This window comes from Petromyzon marinus, chromosome 74 (assembly GCF_048934315.1).
Source record: "Petromyzon marinus isolate PM22_M1 ecotype Great Lakes invasive population chromosome 74, UKy_Petmar_22M1.pri1.0, whole genome shotgun sequence".
Taxonomy (NCBI): Eukaryota; Metazoa; Chordata; class Hyperoartia; order Petromyzontiformes; family Petromyzontidae; genus Petromyzon; species Petromyzon marinus.
The window spans coordinates 4,384,847-4,404,468 of NC_133740.1; the positions used below are offsets into that span (position 1 = coordinate 4,384,847).

The 19,622-nt window shown below is 57.2% G+C and overlaps 1 protein-coding gene across 12 annotated transcripts in view; it reads left to right on the forward strand.

Moving 5' to 3' along the window:
- LOC142907065 (large proline-rich protein bag6-A-like) overlaps nt 1-19,622 on the forward strand; it is a 50,213-nt gene that overhangs the window by 12,538 nt on the left and 18,053 nt on the right. For 5 of the 12 annotated variants that reach the window (XM_076056009.1, XM_076056005.1, XM_076056007.1 and 2 more), the window contains exons 5-14: nt 169-240; nt 3,151-3,279; nt 4,732-4,809; nt 5,157-5,464; nt 6,215-6,344; nt 8,610-8,813; nt 9,599-9,836; nt 12,266-12,481; nt 13,370-13,471; nt 19,300-19,460. In XM_076056009.1, the coding sequence (XP_075912124.1) occupies nt 169-240; nt 3,151-3,279; nt 4,732-4,809; nt 5,157-5,464; nt 6,215-6,344; nt 8,610-8,813; nt 9,599-9,836; nt 12,266-12,481; nt 13,370-13,471; nt 19,300-19,460 (1,638 nt within the window). The remainder of the gene's footprint in view (nt 1-168; nt 241-3,150; nt 3,280-4,731; nt 4,810-5,156; nt 5,465-6,214; nt 6,345-8,609; nt 8,814-9,598; nt 9,837-12,265; nt 12,482-13,369; nt 13,472-19,299; nt 19,461-19,622) is intronic. The other 7 variants (XM_076056006.1, XM_076056014.1, XM_076056012.1 and 4 more) reach the window with 4 other exon arrangements.

The following is a 19,622-nucleotide window of genomic DNA, read 5'->3' on the forward strand; positions in this document are numbered from 1 at the left end:
CTAAATGACGCGGCGCACAACAACAACAACAATGCACAACAACAACAACGACAACAATGCACGACAACAACAACAACAACTGTCGTCCGCCCCCAAAAGCCCTGCGGGATTGCTTGACCGACTCCAACGCCGTGGTGCGGTGCGTGGCGTGTCTCCGGCGTGGTGCAGCACGCGGTGCAGCACGCGTTGTCGGGGCTCGGCGACCTGGGCCAGAACGCCAGGGTCACCACCTCCACAGGGGTGAGTGAGGGGTTTCAGTGGACGTGCGTTGCTGTTGCGCTTGCTTGTGTGCCATGTTAGTGGGGGGGAGGGGTGGCCCTATTCTTACTGCCGCTCTAGCTCCACCTCTCGGCTCGAGCTCCAGCCACGCCGTTGCTTCCAAAAGGCGTGGCTCGGGGTCAGAGCCGACTCACGGTTGAGACTTGGGGTCAGGTCAGGTCAGGTCAGGTCCGAGCCGACTCGAGCCAGAGTGTGGATCCCTGAGATCCCCGGGGCTCGCCAATCGGAGTTGCGGGGGAAGGGCAACATGGAACACGAAACAACAGGCAGTTTAGTTCTCTGATTGGCCACAGTTGGCTACGCGCGGTGCGAAAAAAGTTCACCATACGACACTATGCACTACACACCCCACACACTGTGTTGTGCACGACACACTACTGTACACCGCAACGACTCTACACTAACGTACTAAGTTGAAAGAACTTTCTTTAGGGCTGCCTGTTGTTCGGTTTGTTGTTCTTCCCATTCGCACCTCCCGACGTCGGCGCGAAGTTCAACGCACACACACGCGCACGCGCACTGAGACGTGACTTCAGCCGGGCTGATGGATGCAAAATTTAGCAATGTTTGGAAGGACGTTGATGAACCAGGTGTAGTGTTAACTGTTGTGTTGGCCGACTCTCTGAGTCGCATTACATTCCTAAATTTTGCCGAGTTTGATATCTTTTTTTCCTTTCTCTCACCTTGTTCCCTCTGTAAATGTCATTAGCTGACGTTTGCTAGCCTTGCATTTACTTGCAAATTCCATCCCTAGCACCGCCCACTTACCATTGGGTTGTACCCACCACAAATGTATATAGGCTCTGGCTGCAGTAGCTCTCTCGCTGCATTTCCTCCTGCCTCGGCAGTCCGCCCGCTGTATTGTTTCGCCTGAAGACGGTGGCTTGTGCTGCTATCGAAACGTCGTCATCTGTTGGCTGCGTTTTCTATCTACGTGACTTTACCGAAAGAGCCGAAGAGTGCCCAAGAGGTCGCTTAATTCAGAGATGTTCCCCTCTCTCTCTCTCTGCGTGAAGAACGATGAGCTTCCGGGGTGGGGCGTCTTGCGATGGGTGGTGCGGCATGGGCGATAACCCCGCTGACCCGCGTGCATCGCTTATCGTGTGACTTGCATTAGAGAGAACTACAAGTTTGGCTGGCGCTCGGGCGGGCGGGCGGGCGGGGCGACGGTGAAGTTCACCGCGCTCGCGTCTCTCGTCGCGCGCATCCCACGGCGTTGAGTATCACCTTGGCGACGTAACGCCCCCGCCGTGTATCCCACGGCAATGCGCGGGGCAGTGCTAGTGTCACTCTTTCACCGTAACCCATCCCTGGCTTCGTCGGAGATATTTTTACAAATCCGTTCTCTGTGGGTGTCGTCTCGAGTATTCTCCCCATAGACCGGGGGTGGGGAGCGTCCGGCCCGCGGGGCCGTACAGGGCCCCGCGAAATCATTCGGGTCTCTGGCCCTGCCAAGGCAACCGCAGGCGGGACTCGAAATTCAAGAGATCTAGGAGAGCAAACCTGGAAAAGCAGTTGCGAGTAGCAGCAACATCGTCAATAAGCGGCTAACATCACCACCACCACCACCACGCCTCGCCAAAAGAGAAGCAGTTCCAGCCCGTCGCATTAGGGGCGAGTTAATTCAACGTTTGACCAAATATAAACGGGCTCATTTTTAAGTTGATAATTTTGCATGGCCCGCGAATGATTTTATAAATATCCAAATGGCCCTTGGCAGACAAAGAGGTTCCCCGCCTCTGCCATAGATGGTCTCGCGATGACCTTAGTAATAATTATATACGTTTGTTTTTTTCTCCCCATCCGGTTCGTCAACGGTGGATGGCGGTTAACCCCCTTTGCGTAACTGACGTCTGTTAAAAATCACTTTATAGCTCATCGGATTCCTCCAGTATAACCAAAATATTCTGGAATCGATGTCCCCCCCCCCCCCCCCCCCCCGATCTCGGGGGTTGCGTTTCTGTGTCGAGTTTGTGTGCGTGGGGGTTTTCTTCCCGCCTTTTCCGCTTTCCCTTTCCGTAGCCAAACAAATGCCTAACAACAACAACAAACAACGTGTAACCGGTATTGGCACAACAAAAACACGCCCCCCCAATGTCAGGACGAAAAATGTTGCACCCACGACTCGTTCAGGAAGGGATTTCTGTGTCGTAGCAACAGTGCACTCCCCCCTCCTCCTCTCACCTCCTCCTTCCCCCTCCTACCCCCCTCCTCTCACCTCCTCCTTCCCCCCTCCTCCTACCCCCTCTTACTCCCTCCTCCTCTCACCTCCTTCCCCCTCCCCCCCTACCCCCTCTTACTCCCTCCTCCTCCCTCTTCCTGCCCCCCCTCCTCTCCTCCTCCCCAACTTCTCCTCCCGCCACCTCCTATCTCCTCCCACCTCCTATCTCCTCCCACCTATCTCCTCCCACCTCCTATCTCCTCCCACCTCCTATCTCCTCCCACCTCCTATCTCCTCCCACCTCCTATCTCCTCCCACCTCCTATCTCCTCCCACCTCCTATCTCCTCCTATCTCCTCCCACCTATCTCCTCCCACCTCCTATCTCCTCCCACCTCCTATCTCCTCCCACCTTCTATCTCCTCCCACCTCCTCCTGTCTTCTACTTTTCCGCCTTCCCCCCCCCTCTTTCTCATCCTCCCGATTAAACAGTTGGGGCTCTGTGAGGCTCACTCGGTTGGCTGAACGTTGGCACGGTAACGCGATTGGCCCCGTCGCCGCAAAAGTAATCTTGCCGTTGCTCGTCGTCGTCGTCGGTGTGGAAGGGAACCGGTGGTTGAAACGTCTCTCCGCTGTTCTCACTTACGGGGGGCACTCCCCCCCCCCCCGCGGATGTATTCGGTGTAAATCCCGCACGTGTCTCGGACCCTAGGCTGCGCCCGGACGCGTCGTGTCGTCGCGTGTGAGACGTATTCGTGCGTTGAGAATTTCCGCCGTGTGTCAACAGCCGGATGGTTCGTCGGTCGACGTGCAGATAAACCTGGAGCAGCAGCCGGTGCAGGTGAGGAGACGACGGCGACGCGCGTCTTTACCCCCCCGCCCCCCTCGCCCGCTACGGCCACTGAGAAGCTAGGCCACGGTTGGCTAGGAGGTTAACTACCTCGCCTGGGACGCAGGAGGTCGCGGGTTCGATCCCGATCTCTTGACGCCCGCTGCTGCTGCTGCTGTTTATTTGGGAGTCTGCATGCCTTTATCTCTCTGTCGTCTTTATCATTGTGGCCAGGAGGTTAACTACCTCGCCTGGGACGCAGGAGGCCGTGGGTTCGATCCCGATCTCTTGACGCCCGCTGCTGCTGCTGTTTATTTGGAGTCTGCGTGCCTTTATCTCTCTGCCGTCTTTATCATTGTGGCCAGGAGGTTAACTACCTATTGCCTGGGACGCAGGGGGCCGCGGGTTCGATCCCGATCTCTTGACGCCCGCTGCTGCTGCTGCTGTTTATTTGGAGTCTGCATGCCTTTATCTCTCTGCCGTCTTTATCATTGTGGCCAGGAGGTGAACGGCCTCGCTCTGGTACGCAGGGGGCCGCGGGTTCGATCCCAAACCCCCTTGACGCCTGCTGCATATTTGGAGTTTGCGGCGGTGTCCCGTGAGCACGGTGGCTAGGAGACGTTAACGACCTCGCCCGATATGCAGGAGGTTGTGGGAGAGACCGTAAAAACTCCAAATATTCGGTTGAAAGGTTGGGATGATCGAAGGCGCACGACCTCCTGTATACCAGGCGAGGCGGTTAACGTCTCGCCCGGACGGTGGCATTGCTGACCGCTTTTGCCCAGTTCCATCGTGTGTCGCGATCGGCAGTGTTTCCGGCACCGCCCACCGGCGCCGTGTGCGTGTGGACCCAATCCAACTACCAACCGGGCTCGGGCGCCTCTCGCCTCTGCCTCAGAGCGTGCTCGTCCGCTTGCCGCGGAGGTTCTGTGCGCCTTTCGAATCCGGCGGCCTCGCCCTGGTGAATAACGCCGCTTGGTGAAGTCGCAGCAGCAGCAGCAGCAGCAGTAACGGCACCGTCCTCCGCTTGCGTGCAACTACTGCACGCACAGTGCCTGTGTAACACAGCAGCGCCTTGCTCGGCACGATAATAGCCCGGCGCTGAGAGAGAGGCGGCGCCGACACCGGACGGCAAAAACACCTCGACGGTTGCCATCGTCATTGTCGCCGTCCAGCGAGTGGGCCGCCGGGGGCGCGAGCTTTGGAATGTTCGGGATCGGGGAATCTTTATTTTTGTTTTTTTTTTGTCCCGGAGAAATCCCATGAGCTTATGCAGCTCTTCACCGATGCCGTCCAGTAATGTTCTGTTGGGCTACCGTGGTTGTAGGCCACGCGGCGGCGGCACGCCCGTCGCGATGTGGGGTTGAGCGTGCTAACGTCTGCGTCCACCTTTCGCCTCCCCCCCCCCCCCCTCCTCCCCCGTTTCCCGCACTTCTCCTCCATGTTGCGCCACCGGCCGGCCAGCAGAGCGAGCCGCGCCTCCGACTGGTGCTTGCTAGGCAGATGCTGCGCGAGATCGTCAACCTGTTGGGCCAGCTGGAGGTGAGTGCCGCTCCGCTCGCAGCTGCCGAACTATCGCGGGAACGCCCATGCACAGGCAGTCCCCCCGAGATACAGTACCCGCTTGCGACCAACGTTCGCGAGGGGCAGGAGCAGGGCCAGGGGATGAACGGTGGCTGCCGGGCGGCTGTCGGGTGAGCCCAGGGAGTTGCCACAACGAACGATCGCTCGCTCGCTCGCTCGCTCGATGGTGTAGCCGCCGTGTGGCGCCCCCTAAACCCAGCATCTTAAACGGCCGCCGTGACCCCCGGCAGGAACGCGGCCAAATCGGCACGATTTAACCGTGGCAACCGCTGCCGAATCCCCCCCCCCCCCCACCGGCCCCATAGAGCAACGCGGTGGGAGCTGATGGCGCCGACACTTCCCAGAATGCCACGGGGGCGGCAGCGGCAGCGGCGGCCGCCTCATCCGCGAGCGACGCCGAGATGGAGGTGGACGTGGCGGCGGCAGCGCCCGGCGAGGCCGCGGCACCGTCGCCGGGCGCCGTCGGCGTGGAGGCCGAGTCCACGGCTGTGGCGGAGCCGGAGGGCGGCGGCGGCGGCGGCGCTGCCGTCGAGACGGCGCAGGGAGGGGCGGCACCGGCGGAGGGGCAGGAGCAGGGCCAGGCGACGAATGGTGGCGGCCCGGCGGCTGTCAGGTGAGCCCCCAGGGAGCTGCCGCAGCAAATGACCGATCGATATGCTCAACCGCAACTCGCTCGCTCAATCGCTCGCTTGTTCACCCTCCTCGTGAGCACTGGCTCGCTCAAATATTCGTTCGCTTGCTCACTCCGTCGCCATCGTATGCACTGGCTCGCTCCCGATATTCGCCAATGAGAGCTCATCAGTGCGAGGGTCGCCACACATTTGAAACCATTGGGAGTTTGACAGTGGCCCGCCGGTCTTGCAGTGAAGTACACTGACCTAGATTGAAAACTCATTTCTTCAGAACTGCTTGTTACTGTTTTTAGTTTGTCCCCCCCCGCCCGCACCTCTGATGAGCACGGTTGGCTACGTACGAAATTCAACGTACACGCGCACACACACACACCCTGGATTGGTTTCTTTGCTTTCTGATTTTGCGTGACGTTCGTCCACTGTCGCCTCCTCGTCGTGCCTGCACTAAACAATGTTTTATTTTACCAGGCAAGGCTCGCTGAGCTGTACAGCTCTCTTTCAGAGTGTGCTTATCTGGAAATTTCTAGCAGCCAAAAATACTCCTAAACGCACGTAGACTCTGAATGTGGTGCGGAAAAACTGGAGAAATAATCCACGCGACCACGGAGAGAGAGAGAGAGAGACGCAAACTCCAATTATACAGCAGGCGTCGTCAGGGTCGGGATCGAGCCCCCGACCTCCCTGCATAGCAGGCGAGGGAGCTAACATCTCCTTGCGCCTCCTATCCCCAGCCACCCAGCGCCGGCGGAGCTGCTGGAGGTGCTGTCGGAAATCCACTCGGTGCAGACGCAGCTGCAGCCCCACCTGGCGCGCTACCAGGAGATCCTGGCCACGGCCGCCACCGCCGACTACAACAACAATGTACGCTCGCTAGTACGGTGGCACTTTCGCACGCTAACACGCTCGCACGCTAGTACGCACGCTCGCACGCACGCTAACACGTTTGCACGCTAGCACGTACGCTCGCACGCTAACACGCTCACACACTAACAGGCTCGTACACTAACACGCTCGCACGCTAACACGCTCGCACGCTAACACGCTCGTACACTAACACGCTCGCACACTGGCACGCTAACACGCTCGCACGCTAACACGCTAACACGCTCGCACGCTAACACGCTCGTACACTAACACGCTCGCACACTGGCACGCTAACACGCTAACACGCTCGCACGCTAACACGCTCGCACGCTAACACGCTCGCACGCTAACACGCTCGCACACTGGCACGCTAACACGCTAACACGCTCGCACGCTCGCACGCTAACACGCTAACACGCTAACACGCTCGCACGCTCGCACGCTAACACGCTCGCACGCTAACACGCTCGCACGCTAGTACGCACGCTCGCACGCACGCTAACACGTTTGCACGCTAGCACGTACGCTCGCACGCTAACACGCTCGCACACTAACAGGCTCGTACACTAACACGCTCGCACGCTAACACGCTCGCACGCTAACACGCTCGTACACTAACACGCTCGCACACTGGCACGCTAACACGCTAACACGCTCGCACGCTAACACGCTAACACGCTCGCACGCTAACACGCTCGTACACTAACACGCTCGCACACTGGCACGCTAACACGCTAACACGCTCGCACGCTAACACGCTAACACGCTCGCACGCTAACACGCTCGCACACTAACACGGTCGCACACTGGCACGCTAACACGCTCGCACGCTCGCACGCTAACACGCTCGCACGCTAACACGCTCGCACACTAACACGCTCGCACACTGGCACGCTAACACGCTAACACGCTCGCACGCTAACACGCTAACACGCTCGCACGCTAACACGCTCGCACACTAACACGCTCGCACACTGGCACGCTAACACGCTAACACGCTCGCACGTTAACACGCTAACACGCTCGCACGCTCGCACGCTAACACGCTCGCACGCTAACACGCACGCACGCTAACACGCTCGCACGCTAACACGCACGCACGCTCGCCGGCACGCTCGCACACTCGATCTGACACTGGCACGCACGCTCGCACACTAGTACGGTAGCACGCACGCTCACACTAGTACACTCGCACGCTCACCGGCACGCTCGCACACTTGCTCGGATGCTGGCATGCACGCTCGTTCGCTCCCTCCACCGAGCCAATTCCTCCTCGGGTTACGGTTACAGAGTCGATTTAAAGCTTTCGTGACTGCAAGGATTGATCTTCTTTGGTTCTTTCGGTGACTTTACCGAAAGAACCAAAGAAGGTTACAGAGTTTGTACGTATGTATCTTTAACTTCCTTCACATCTTTTGATTTTAAGCTTTCGTGACTGCAGGGATTCATATTATTGGTTCGTTCGGTAAAGTCACCACCACGTAGAAAGGGAAACAATAAAATAATAAAAATATAAGGCAATAAAATTCTCACGACGTTTTGACTGCAACGCAAGCAATCATCATCATCAGGTGTGAAAACCGAAAGAACCAAGAATATTCTTTCACATCGTACGTAGCCTACCGTGCTAAACGTAGGTTGCAGGATGGGTTGCATGCTGAATTGCAGCTTTGGTTTCGTGCTGCGTTGCAGGCTGCGTTGCAGGCTGTTGAGGGAGAAACATGCAAACTCTAAATATGCAGTTGCATACCAGGCAAGGTAGTTAACATTCTTTGGGTGTTTCGGTAAAGTCGCGTAGATAGGTTCAAAGAAAGCAACAACAAAAAGAATCTAAAAAAAATCTACGACGTTCCGATTGCAACGCAAGCGTTTGTCCCCTGTTCCTGATGACGGACGCTTGTGTTGCGATCGAAACGACGTAGTTTTTTTTTTTTTATCATCGTCTTTGATCCTATCTACGTGACTTTACTGAAAAACCCAAATAATATGAATTCCTGCAGGCACGAGAAAAGCTTTTAAGTCAAGATTTAAGGTAGTTAACGTTTCATAGCCACGCAGCGGCCCCCTGCGGACTGATGCCGGCTTTGTGGTAACGTTTTCCGAGTCGCGGCCCCCCGCGCCATCTAGGACGGGGGCGGCTCTCACAAACGCAACCCCTTGCCGCCGGCGTTGTCGTAACGCCGTCGGCGAGCGAGGGGTGCCGTCGGCGAGGGGTTAACGCCGCTGTGTCCGACGCCGCTGTGTCCGACGCCGTGCGTGCAGACGGAGGGGCGCGAGGAGGACCAGCGTGTGCTGGGCCTGGTGAGCGAGGCGCTGCGCTACCTGGGCAACGCCATCGTCACGGTGTCCGACTTGCGCTGCAACCTGGCATCGGCGGCGCCCCGCCACCTCCACGTGGCACGACCCCTCGCCCACTACGCCCACTACGCTCAGCCCGTCGTGCTGCAGCAGACGCTGCCCATACAGGTGGGGGAAGGGGCTGGGGTGGAGAGGGAGGGGCTGGGGTGGGGAGAGGGAGGGGCTGGGGTGGAGAGGGAGGGGCTGGGGTGGAGAGGGAGGGGCTGGTGGGGAGAGGGAGGGGCTGGGGTGGAGAGGGAGGGGTTGGGGGAGAGGGAGGGGCTGGTGGGGAGAGGGAGGGGCTGGGGTGGAGAGGGAGGGGCTGGGGGGAGAGGGAGGGGCTGGGGTGGAGAGGGAGGGGCTGGGGTGGAGAGGGAGGGGCTGGGGTGGAGAGGGAGGGGCTGGGGGGAGAGGGAGGGGCTGGGGGGAGAGGGAGGGGCTACACTGCTACCCAACCCTGGCCACCCGAGATCGATTCCCGCTCGCCTGCCAACATCGGTGACGAATATCCGAACTGGTTCTGGGCCACAGCGGCTGACCGCTGCGCCACCGCTCCCGAAAGACTCCTCACACTCGCCGACACTCGGCCTGGAGCGCAGGAAGGGGGCAATATGCAAACTTGACAACACTCACTTGCACACTCGCTCACTCTCTGCAGAACAGGGCAAGGACACAAACTCCACTTGGAGAAAGGCGCCAGAGTCGGGAATCTTAACGTAGACCCCCCCCCCCACGTTGCCATGAGTGGCAGGTATGAGCGTCGCCGTCGCCACCACCGTCGCCGCTATGCCACCCAGGACCTGACCCCAATGCCGCCCCTCTCTCTCTCTCCGCCTCCCCTCCTCTCTCTCTCTCTCCACCTCCTCTCTCTCTCTCTCTCCGCCTCCCCTCCTCTCTCTCTCTCTGTGCCGCAGATCAACCTCGGCGCCACGGTCACCATGTCCACCAACGGATCGCCAACAGGCGCCACCAACAACGGCGGCGCTGCACAAGCCGGGAGCGTCCCTCCGTCGGGGGGCCCGGACCAGCTGGGCCCGGACGGCGTCCACGGCGATCCCGGGCAGCAGCAGCAGCAGCAGCAGGCGCGGCCGCGCGTCATCCGCATCACTCACCAGGCCCGCGAGCCGCTCATGATGCACATGAACATGCCAGGTACGGCGAGGCTGGCAGGTGAGAGGAGTGGTGGCGCAGCGGTTGGCGCTACGCTGCGCTACGAACCCGGCAACTCGTGTTCGATTCCCGCTCGCGGCCAGCACCGGTGGCGATTATCTGGACCGGTCGTTGGCCTGCCCTCGGTCGACTTGGCCTGGTGCGGTGTGTTGTAAACGTTGCCACGGGGGAGACAAAAGGCGGTCGGGCGTGGCGCTGGCCACCCCACCCGCATGCGCGTTGCTTCGACCTTCATAGGTGCTCACTTTTGCAGCACTTGCCCCAACAGTCCGATAAGCTATATGGGGGTCGTCTTTGTGTGGGATGGTGGAGGTAAGTGCATGCGAGTGGAGGTGATCGTTTGAGTGGTTGGGTTGGGGGTGAGTGAGTGAGTGAGTGGAAGGCTGAGCGACAATGCGTGCATGGTGTGTGTGTGTGTGTGTCCGTTTCCCCAAGTTGTTCCCCGTCGTGCCGTCCGCCTCTTGAGTCGGGAGGACATCCCCGTTCGGAACTCTTGGCTCCCCTATCATTCGCGCAGCTGCGTTGTGGACGCGTCTGTTGAACCCCTTTCGCGACCGCACGTGGCCAGCGGTGCTATGCGGAGGTTTCGTTCGCCGTGGGTCAATCGTCGGGATGCCAAGACGGCCGTTGGAGGTCCCCGTGACGCAAGAGGGCATTGCCCATCGCCGTCGCGGTCCACGTTCGCCAATTTCAATCGGTGGCAACGCAGACCCACGCACCGATTGGGATCGCGCGTGCGGCAACCATCGCCGCCCCCTGACGGCAGACTGATGCACAGGGGATGAATCGCGGTGGCTGTGAGATGTTAACCATCTTGCCTGGTATGCAAGAGCTCGTGGGTTCGACCCCCGACCAAGAACGGCTGTGCGTTTTGAGTTTGCGCCTTTCTCTTTGCATGCTCGCGTGGATTTTTCTCCGGGTCCTCCGCGTTTTTCCGCTCCCACGTTTTAGAATGTACGCCGCGCGTTTTAGATTATTTTTTTGGCTGCTGCTATAAATTTCCACGCGACAAGCCACTTCGTTGAGCTGTCATCGCGTGTGGCCTGGTCGCTGTGAAAAAGAGCTGTATAGCTTGGGGGGGGCCTTGCCTAATTAAAATAAAACCAAAATAAAAAGCTGCCACTGGGGAGGTGCTCCTAGGCTGAAGCACACCGCAGAAATTGTGCTGTGAAACGACTGCAGGCTGTGTCTAAATGTGGAGGGGAAAAATCCACGTGACCACCACCACCAGGGAGAGCAAGAGACGCACATTCCAAATGTACAGCGGCAGGCATCGTCAGGGTCGGGATCGAACCCACGAACTGTACACCAGGCGAGGTCGTTAACATCTCCTAGCCACCGTGATGATGAGACACCACCGCAAACTCCAAATATACAGCAGGCGTCAGGGGGTCGGGATCGATACCATGACCTCCTGTACACCAAGCGAGGTCGTTAACATTTCCTAGCCACCGTGATGATGAGACACCACCGCAAACTCCAAATATACAGCAGGCGTCAGGGTGTCGGGATCGATACCATGACCTCCTGTATACCAGGCGAGGTCGTTAACATCTCCTAGCCACCGTGATGATGAGACACCACCGCAAACTCCAAATATACAGCCGGCGTCAGGGGGTCGGGATCGATGCCATGACCTCCTGTATATACCAGGCGAGGTCGTTAACATCTCCTAGCCACCGTGATGATGAGACACCACCGCAAACTCCAAATATACAGCAGGCGTCAGGGGGTCGGGATCGATACCACGACCTCCTGTATACCAGGCGAGGTCGTTAACATCTCCTAGCCACCGTGATGATGAGACACCACCGCAAACTCCAAATATACAGCAGGCGTGAGGGGGTCGGGATCGAAACCATGACCTCCTGTATACCAGGCGAGGTCCTTAACATCTCCTAGCCACCGTGATGATGAGACACCACCGCAAACTCCAAATATACAGCAGGCGTCAGGGGGTCGGGATCGAAACCATGACCTCCTGTATACCAGGCGAGGTCCTTAACATCTCCTAGCCACCGTGATGGTGAGACACCACCGCAAACTCCAAATATACAGCCGGCGTCAGGGGGTCGGGATCGATACCACGACCTCCTGTATACCAGGCGAGGTCGTTAACATCTCCTAGCCACCGTGATGATGAGACACCACCGCAAACTCCAAAAATACAGCAGGCGTCAGGGGGTCGGGATCGATACCACGACCTCCTGTATACCAGGCGAGGTCCTTAACATTTCCTAGCCACCCTCCTAATTGGCTGTGTCGGGTGGAGGTGTGGGGGGTTTTACGGCACATTTATTCAATCGAACCCAAGAAAACGTTACGAGTACCATTCACCCTCCCCACTCTTCTTCCACTCTTCCACCCTCTCTCCCCCTCCCTCCCTCTCACCCCCCCCGCACCCCCCTCAGGAATGAACGGCAACTTTGCCGCGACGTCCACGACGCAGACGCCGACGACTCAAAGCGCGGGTGGCAACGTGCCCCCCAACGTGATCTTCGTGTACACCACGGAGGTGGGGGCCACCCAGCCCACCACCGCCACCTCCACCACCACCACGGCAACGGGGGGGGGGGCGGCCGCGGCGGCGGCGGCGGCAGCGGCGGCCGCGGCCGGCACCCCGCAGGGTCAGTGAGGGGTGACTGCACCGTGGTGGGTGGGGCGGATCGCGGGGGGTGTGGGGGGTAACGGAGGCGCTGATGGTAACGGAGGTGCTGACGGTAATGGAGGTGCTGATGGTAACGGAGGTAGTGACGGTAACGGAGGTGCTGATGGTAACGGAGGTGCTGATGGTAATGACGGTAACGGAGGTGCTGACGGTAACGGAGGTAGTGACGGTAACGGAGGTGCTGATGGTAACGGAGGTGCTGATGGTAATGGAGGCGCTGACGGTAATGACGGTAACGGAGGCGTTGACGGTAATGGAGGCGCTGACGGTAATGACGGTAACGGAGGCACTGACGGTAATGACGGTAACGGAGGTAGTGACGGTAACGGAGGTGCTGATGGTAACGGAGGTGCTGATGGTAATGGAGGCGCTGACGGTAATGACGGTAACGGAGGCGTTGACGGTAATGGAGGCGCTGACGGTAATGACGGTAACGGAGGCACTGACGGTAATGACGGTAACGGAGGTAGTGACGGTAACGGAGGTGCTGATGGTAACGGAGGTGCTGATGGTAATGGAGGCGCTGACGGTAATGACGGTAACGGAGGCGTTGACGGTAATGGAGGCGCTGACGGTAATGACGGTAACGGAGGCACTGACGGTAATGACGGTAACGGAGGTAGTGACGGTAACGGAGGTGCTGATGGTAACGGAGGTAGTGACGGTAATGACGGTAACGGAGGCGTTGACGGTAACGGCACTAACTACGGTAACGATGGTAACTACGGTAACGATGGTAACTACGGTAACGACGGTAACTACGGTAACTACGGTAACGATGTGGGCGTGCGAGGCTGTAACGCGAGCGCCGCCCCCCCTCTCCCTTCCCCCCCCTCCCCCCCCCCAGGGATCCCCCACCTGCACATGCCGGGCATCCCGCCAGAGCTCATGCCGGCCATCATCCAGCAGATTACCCAGCAGGCCATGGCGGCGGCGGCAACCGCGGCCGGTGAGTGGCCAGCGTGGCCGAGGAGGAGGGTGGGGGGGGCACCCGGGTTCGATTCCCGCTCCCACGGCCATGAAGAGACGGACAAAGGTCCCCCGTGTGGCTCGAACAGACTGTTGGGGGCCGGGGCCGTTGGCGAGTAGCAGCGCCTATGACAGCCCGAACACTCGTTCACTCCGCACCACCACAACAACAACAACAACCGCCATTCGCCACTAAGCGGCGGTGACGTCGCCACGGCTTCCGTGCCGGGCTATGTGCGCTTTAAGGCCACGTGAAGTTTCGAATGCCCGCTGGCTAGGACGTCACGGGACAGACCGGGCAGGTGCCATGGTTTGACTGACCGACTGAGATGAATGGCCGATTCACCGCCTGTGTCCTACACACACACGCACGTACACACACGTGTACACACACACGTACACACTCGTACGCACACGTGCGCACACGCGTACGTACACACACTTGCACACGCTCGCAAAGACTGAGATCCCCCGTATAGCCTTGAACAGAATGTTGGGGGCAAGTGCCGTGAGCGGGTAGCAGCGCCTGTGACAGCCGGCATGGTGGCACACGAGGAGGTTGGGCTGCCAGCGCCACGTCCGGCCGTCTTTGTCTCCCCCAGTGGCGATGTTTAATACACGCCCACACACCGGTACTCATTTCAGAATTGTTCCGAATAATTTACACTGCAGGAGGAATAGATAGGCTATGAATCTCTTTTTTTCACAGATGTCCAGTAGGGGCACGGGTTCTGAATGTTACAACAGCAATCGTTACAACAGCAACCGTTACACACCAACGCGATGGTAGTGCGTAGTGCAAGAAAGGAAAACAACTTTCCCAAATGCATCCAAATACAACACTAAACCATCCACCATCCCACCAGGCAAAGCCCACCGAAGTAATTACAGTGAAACCTTGCATTGCGAGCATGATTCTTTCCGGAAACGTGTTTTGTAATCCAAAGCACTCGTGTATCAGTTGTGACCACGTGACGCTCTGCAGTACAAAGCGTAGACTCGTACTGCAAGACCTCTCGCTCGTTTATCAAATTAATATTCATTTAAAATGTTTGCTCGTCTTGCAAAAGACTCGCAGGCCAAGTTACTCCAATCCAAGGTCTTACTGTGTTAACGAGATCTAACCCAAAACGCTCGCAGGCCAAGTTACTCGCAATCCAAGGTGCTACTCTGTATTATTTTTCAGAAGCAGCCTGGCTGCCACAAATGATAGCACACCAAAAAGCGTCTCGTGTGGAAATTTACAGCAGCAAAATTAATTTAACTCTCGGTGCATGTTGCTGAGTCGACCTCGTGGGGGGGTGGGAGTGGGAGGGAGGCCCAAGAGCGGTTGGATAATCGTTACTGGTGTTGGTGCCCGTGAGCGTGAATGTAACTTGGGTCGCCGGGTTCGTAGTTGCAACACGTGAATGGCTACACCCTTCTACCGCCGCTCCCCACACAAACAAACGGATGTACACACAGGCAGAACGGGGGCTAACACGCGGCACAGGAGGTAACACACAGCACAGGAGGTAACACAGCACAGGGGGTAACACAGCACAGGGGGTAACACAGCACAGGGGGTAACACAGCACAGGGGTAACACAGCACAGGGGGTAACACAGCACAGGGGGTAACACAGCACAGGGGGTAACACAGCACAGGGGTAACACAGCACAGGAGGTAACACAGCACAGGGGGTAACACAGCACAGGGGGTAACACAGCACAGGGGGGGTAACACAGCACAGGGGGGTAACACAGCACAGGGGGTAACACAGCACAGGGGGTAACACAGCACAGGGGGGTAACACAGCACAGCGGCTAACACAGCACAGGGGGTAACACAGCACAGGGGGTAACACAGCACCGGGGGTAACACAGCACAGGGGGTAACACAGCACAGGGGGGGTAACACAGCACAGGGGGGTAACACAGCACAGCGGCTAACACAGCACAGGGGGTAACACAGCACAGGGGGTAACACAGCACAGGGGGTAACACAGCACAGGGGGTAACACAGCACAGGGGGTAACACAGCACAGGGGTAACACAGCACAGGGGGTAACACAGCACAGGGGGTAACACAGCACAGGGGGTAACACAGCACAGGGGGTAACACAGCACAGGGGGTAACACAGCACAGGAGGTAACACACAGCACAGGGGGTAACACAGCACAGGAGGTAACACAGCACAGGGGGTAACACAGCACAGGGGGTAACACAGCACACGGGGTAACACAGCACAGGGGGGTAACACAGCACAGGGGGTAACACAGCACAGGGGGTAACACAGCACAGGAGGTGACACAGCACAGGGGGTAACACACAGCACAGGGGGTAACACAGCACAGGGGGTAACACAGCACAGGGGGTAACACAGCACAGGGGTAACACAGCACAGGGGTAACACAGCACAGGGGGTAACACAGCACAGGGGGTAACACACAGCACAGGGGGTAACACACAGCACAGGGGGTAACACACAGCACAGGGGGTAACACACAGCACAGGGGGTAACACGGCACAGGGGGTAACACGGCACAGGGGGTAACACGGCACAGGAGGTAACACAGCACAGGGGGTAACACAGCACAGGGCAGGGTACACTGACTCGTGTGCATGCAAGGTGCACCCGAGGCAAGCACCAGCACGGACACCGATGATAGCGAATCATCTGAACAACCGGTTCCGGTGGGCCTCCTCCCCTAGGTCGACTCGGCCTGAAATGAGTACCCGTGCGGTGTGTAAAACAACGTCACGAGGGGAGACAAAGGTGGCCGGGGCGTGCGTTGGTGCTGGCCACCCCGCCCCTCTCGTGCGCCGTGCCAGCCGCCGTAGGCGCTGCTGCTCGCTAACAGCACTTGACCCCCCCCCCCAAACAGTAAGTTGAGGCTATAAGGGGGGGGATCTTTGTCTCTATGTGAAACAGCTGGAGCCTCCAGTAAACTACGTGACTCTTGTTTGACCACCCCCCACTCTCATGGAGCCCCATCTCTCTCCATCTAACTCGGCTCAAGCCTCCCATTAAACCACGTGATTCCTGTGTGACCACCCCCCCCACACTCTGAACACCCTCCCCGCTCCACACTGCCCGCTCACTGTGAAAACAGACTCTACTCCATGCAGCAGCGTCGAGACCCCCATCATGTAGCCTCTTCCTCGCCTCCTCCCTGACTCCTCTGCTCCCGTTTCCCCCTTCCCATCCTTTCCCTCTCTTCCCTCCTGTTCATCGTCCCCCATGCATTGCATCCTTGACTCTCCTTGCCCTTGGTGGTAGCGGCGTTGCCACGGCTACAGAGTTTGGCGCCACGGTGGTTAGGAGATGTTAACTACCTCGCCTGGTATACAGGAGGTCGTGGGTTTGATCCCTGGAGCCTGCCTTAAAATTTGGAGTTTGCGTGTCTCTCTCTCTCTCTCCCCGTAGTCACGTGGATTTTTTTTCCCTCCGGATCCTTCCATTTTGCCCTCCACATTTAGGAACACGCATGTGGAGTTATTTGACTGGTATAATTTTCCGCGTAATAAGCCACAACTTCATCGGGCTGTCATTTGCGATACTGCTCTTTGAGTTGCTAAGAGAATCATGGATTTGTGGGTTGGTGCACGCAATGATCCCAACACAGTGTCCATAAAGAGACCTCAGCTGAGCACGTGTGTTGACGTGGTCGAGACGTCTGGCGAGTCGCTGCGCGCGAGCAGTTCACCCCCGTTACATTTTCACGGGGAGAGAGGCGTGGTAGTAGCGCCGGATCACGGAGACGTCGTTACTCGGCCGCCGAGAACCGTAGCGGTGACGACCGCTGCCACTCCACGGTAGCCGGCACCAACGCTGTGCCACAGAATCAGAAGATTGTATTTGCGCTGCAGGGGGAATCTGACGAGCTATAAAGCTCTTGTCCAGTAGGGGGCACTGGGTCGGAAGCTTACAACAACGAGCACAGTACAAAAAAAACACGATAGGAGTGCAAAGTGCAGGAGAGGTAAACAAATTGTAACGCTCCCTGCCGCGTGGGCTTGTGGGACACCCCCCCCACGGCTGTACGTCTTCTTCCGACCCTGAGGACGAACCGGTGAAAGTTGTTTTTGTTCGCAGTTTTTTTTCCTTCTCCTGCGATTCCGTTCTGATGACCCGCGGCAGGTACCAAGCGCCGGCTCGGCTCGCTTGTGCCAGTGGAAAAGGGGTTGTGGGTGGCTGTTTGTTGCCACAGCTGCTGCTGCTGCTGCCAGTGTTGATGTTATTGATGTCGTCTTTGTCGTCGTGGTTGTTGATGTTGTTGTTGATGTCCCTGTGACATTGTCGTTGATGTTGTTGTTGTTGATGTCCCTGTGGTGTTGTTGATGTCCCTGTGGTGTTGTTGTTGATGTTGTTGTTGATGTCCCTGTGGTGTTGTTGTTGTTGATGTCCGTGTGACATTGTCGTTGTTAATGTTGTTGATGTCCCTCTGACATTGTCGTCGTTGTTGATGTTGTTGATGTCCCTGTGACATTGTCGTTGATGTTGTTGTTGATGTCCCTCTGACATTGTCGTCGTTGTTGATGTTGTTGTCCCTGTGACATTGTCGTTGTTGATGTTGTTGTCCCTGTGACATTGTCGTTGTTGATGTTGTCCCTGTGACATTGTCGTTGTTGATGTTGTCCCTGTGACATTGTCGTTGTTGATGTTGTTGTTGATGTCCCTCTGACATTGTCGTCGTTGTTGATGTTGTTGATGTCCCTGTGACATTGTCGTTGTTGATGTTGTTGTTGATGTCCCTGTGACATTGTCGTTGTTGATGTTGATGTCCCTGTGACATTGTTGTTGTTGATGTTGTTGTCCCTGTGACATTGTCGTTGTTGATGTTGTTGTTGATGTCCCTGTGACATTGTCGTTGTTGATGTTGTTGTTGATGTCCCTGTGACATTGTCGTTGATGTTGTTGTTGATGTCCCTGTGGTATTGTTGTTGATGTTGTTGTTGATGTCCCTGTGGTGTTGATGTTGTTGTTGATGTCCCTGTGACATTGTCATCGTGGTTGTTGATGTCCCTGTGACATTGTCATTGTTGTCGATGATGTTGTTGATGTCCCTGTGACATTGTCGTTGTTAATGTTGTTGTTGATGTCCCTGTGACATTGTCGTTGATGTTGTTGTTGATGTCCCTGTGGTATTGTTGTTGATGTTGTTGTTGATGTCCCTGTGGTGTTGATGTTGTTGTTGATGTCCCTGTGACATTGTCATCGTGGTTGTTGATGTCCCTGTGACATTGTCATTGTTGTCGATGATGTTGTTGATGTCCCTGTGACATTGTCGTTGTTAATGTTGTTGTTGATGTCCCTCTGACATTGTCATCGTTGTTGATGTTGTTGGTGTCCCTTGTGACATTGTCGTTGTTGTTGATGTCCCTGTGACATTGTCGTTGTTGATGTTGTTGTTGATTGTCCCTGTGTTGTTGTTGTTGATGATGTTGATGTCCCTGTGACATTGTTGTTGTTGATGTCCCTGTGACATTGTCGTCGTTGTTGATGTTGTTGATGTCCTGTGGTGTTGTTGTTGTTGATGTCCCTGTGACGTTGTTGTTGTTGTTGATGGCCCTGTGACATCGTCATCGATGTTGTTGTTGATGTCCCTGTGGTATTGTTGTTGTTGATGCGCCCGTGGCGTTGTCCTTCATCGTAGTTGTTGTTGTTGATGTTCCTGTGCCTTTGTCATCGTTGATGTGCCCGTGGCGTTGTCGTCGTCGTCGTCTTCGTTGTAATAATTGTTGTTGTGCCCGTGGCCTTGTTGTTGTCGTTGTTGATGTTGTTGTTGTTGTTGATGTTGTTGTGGTGGTGGTGCGAGCGTGCAGGCCAGATGAGACCGGTGTTCCAGGTGCGGCCCCCTCGCGTGCTCGTTGTTCGTGGCCCCCCGCCCACGGCGCGCCCCCCCGGCCCTGCCAGGCACTGTGCTCCCCTGCCGCTGCACACGCAGCAGCAGCAGCAGCAGCAGCAGCAGGGCAGCTTGCAGCCGGTACGCACTCGGAGTGCCGCGGTGGCTAGGAGATGTTGATTCCTTCGCCTGGTGTGCAGGAGGTCGTGGGTTCGATCCCCGACCCTGATGATGGATTTGCTTCTGGGTCGTCCGATTTGTTTCCGCTCCACATTGAGGATCGACGTGCATTTAGAATTCTTG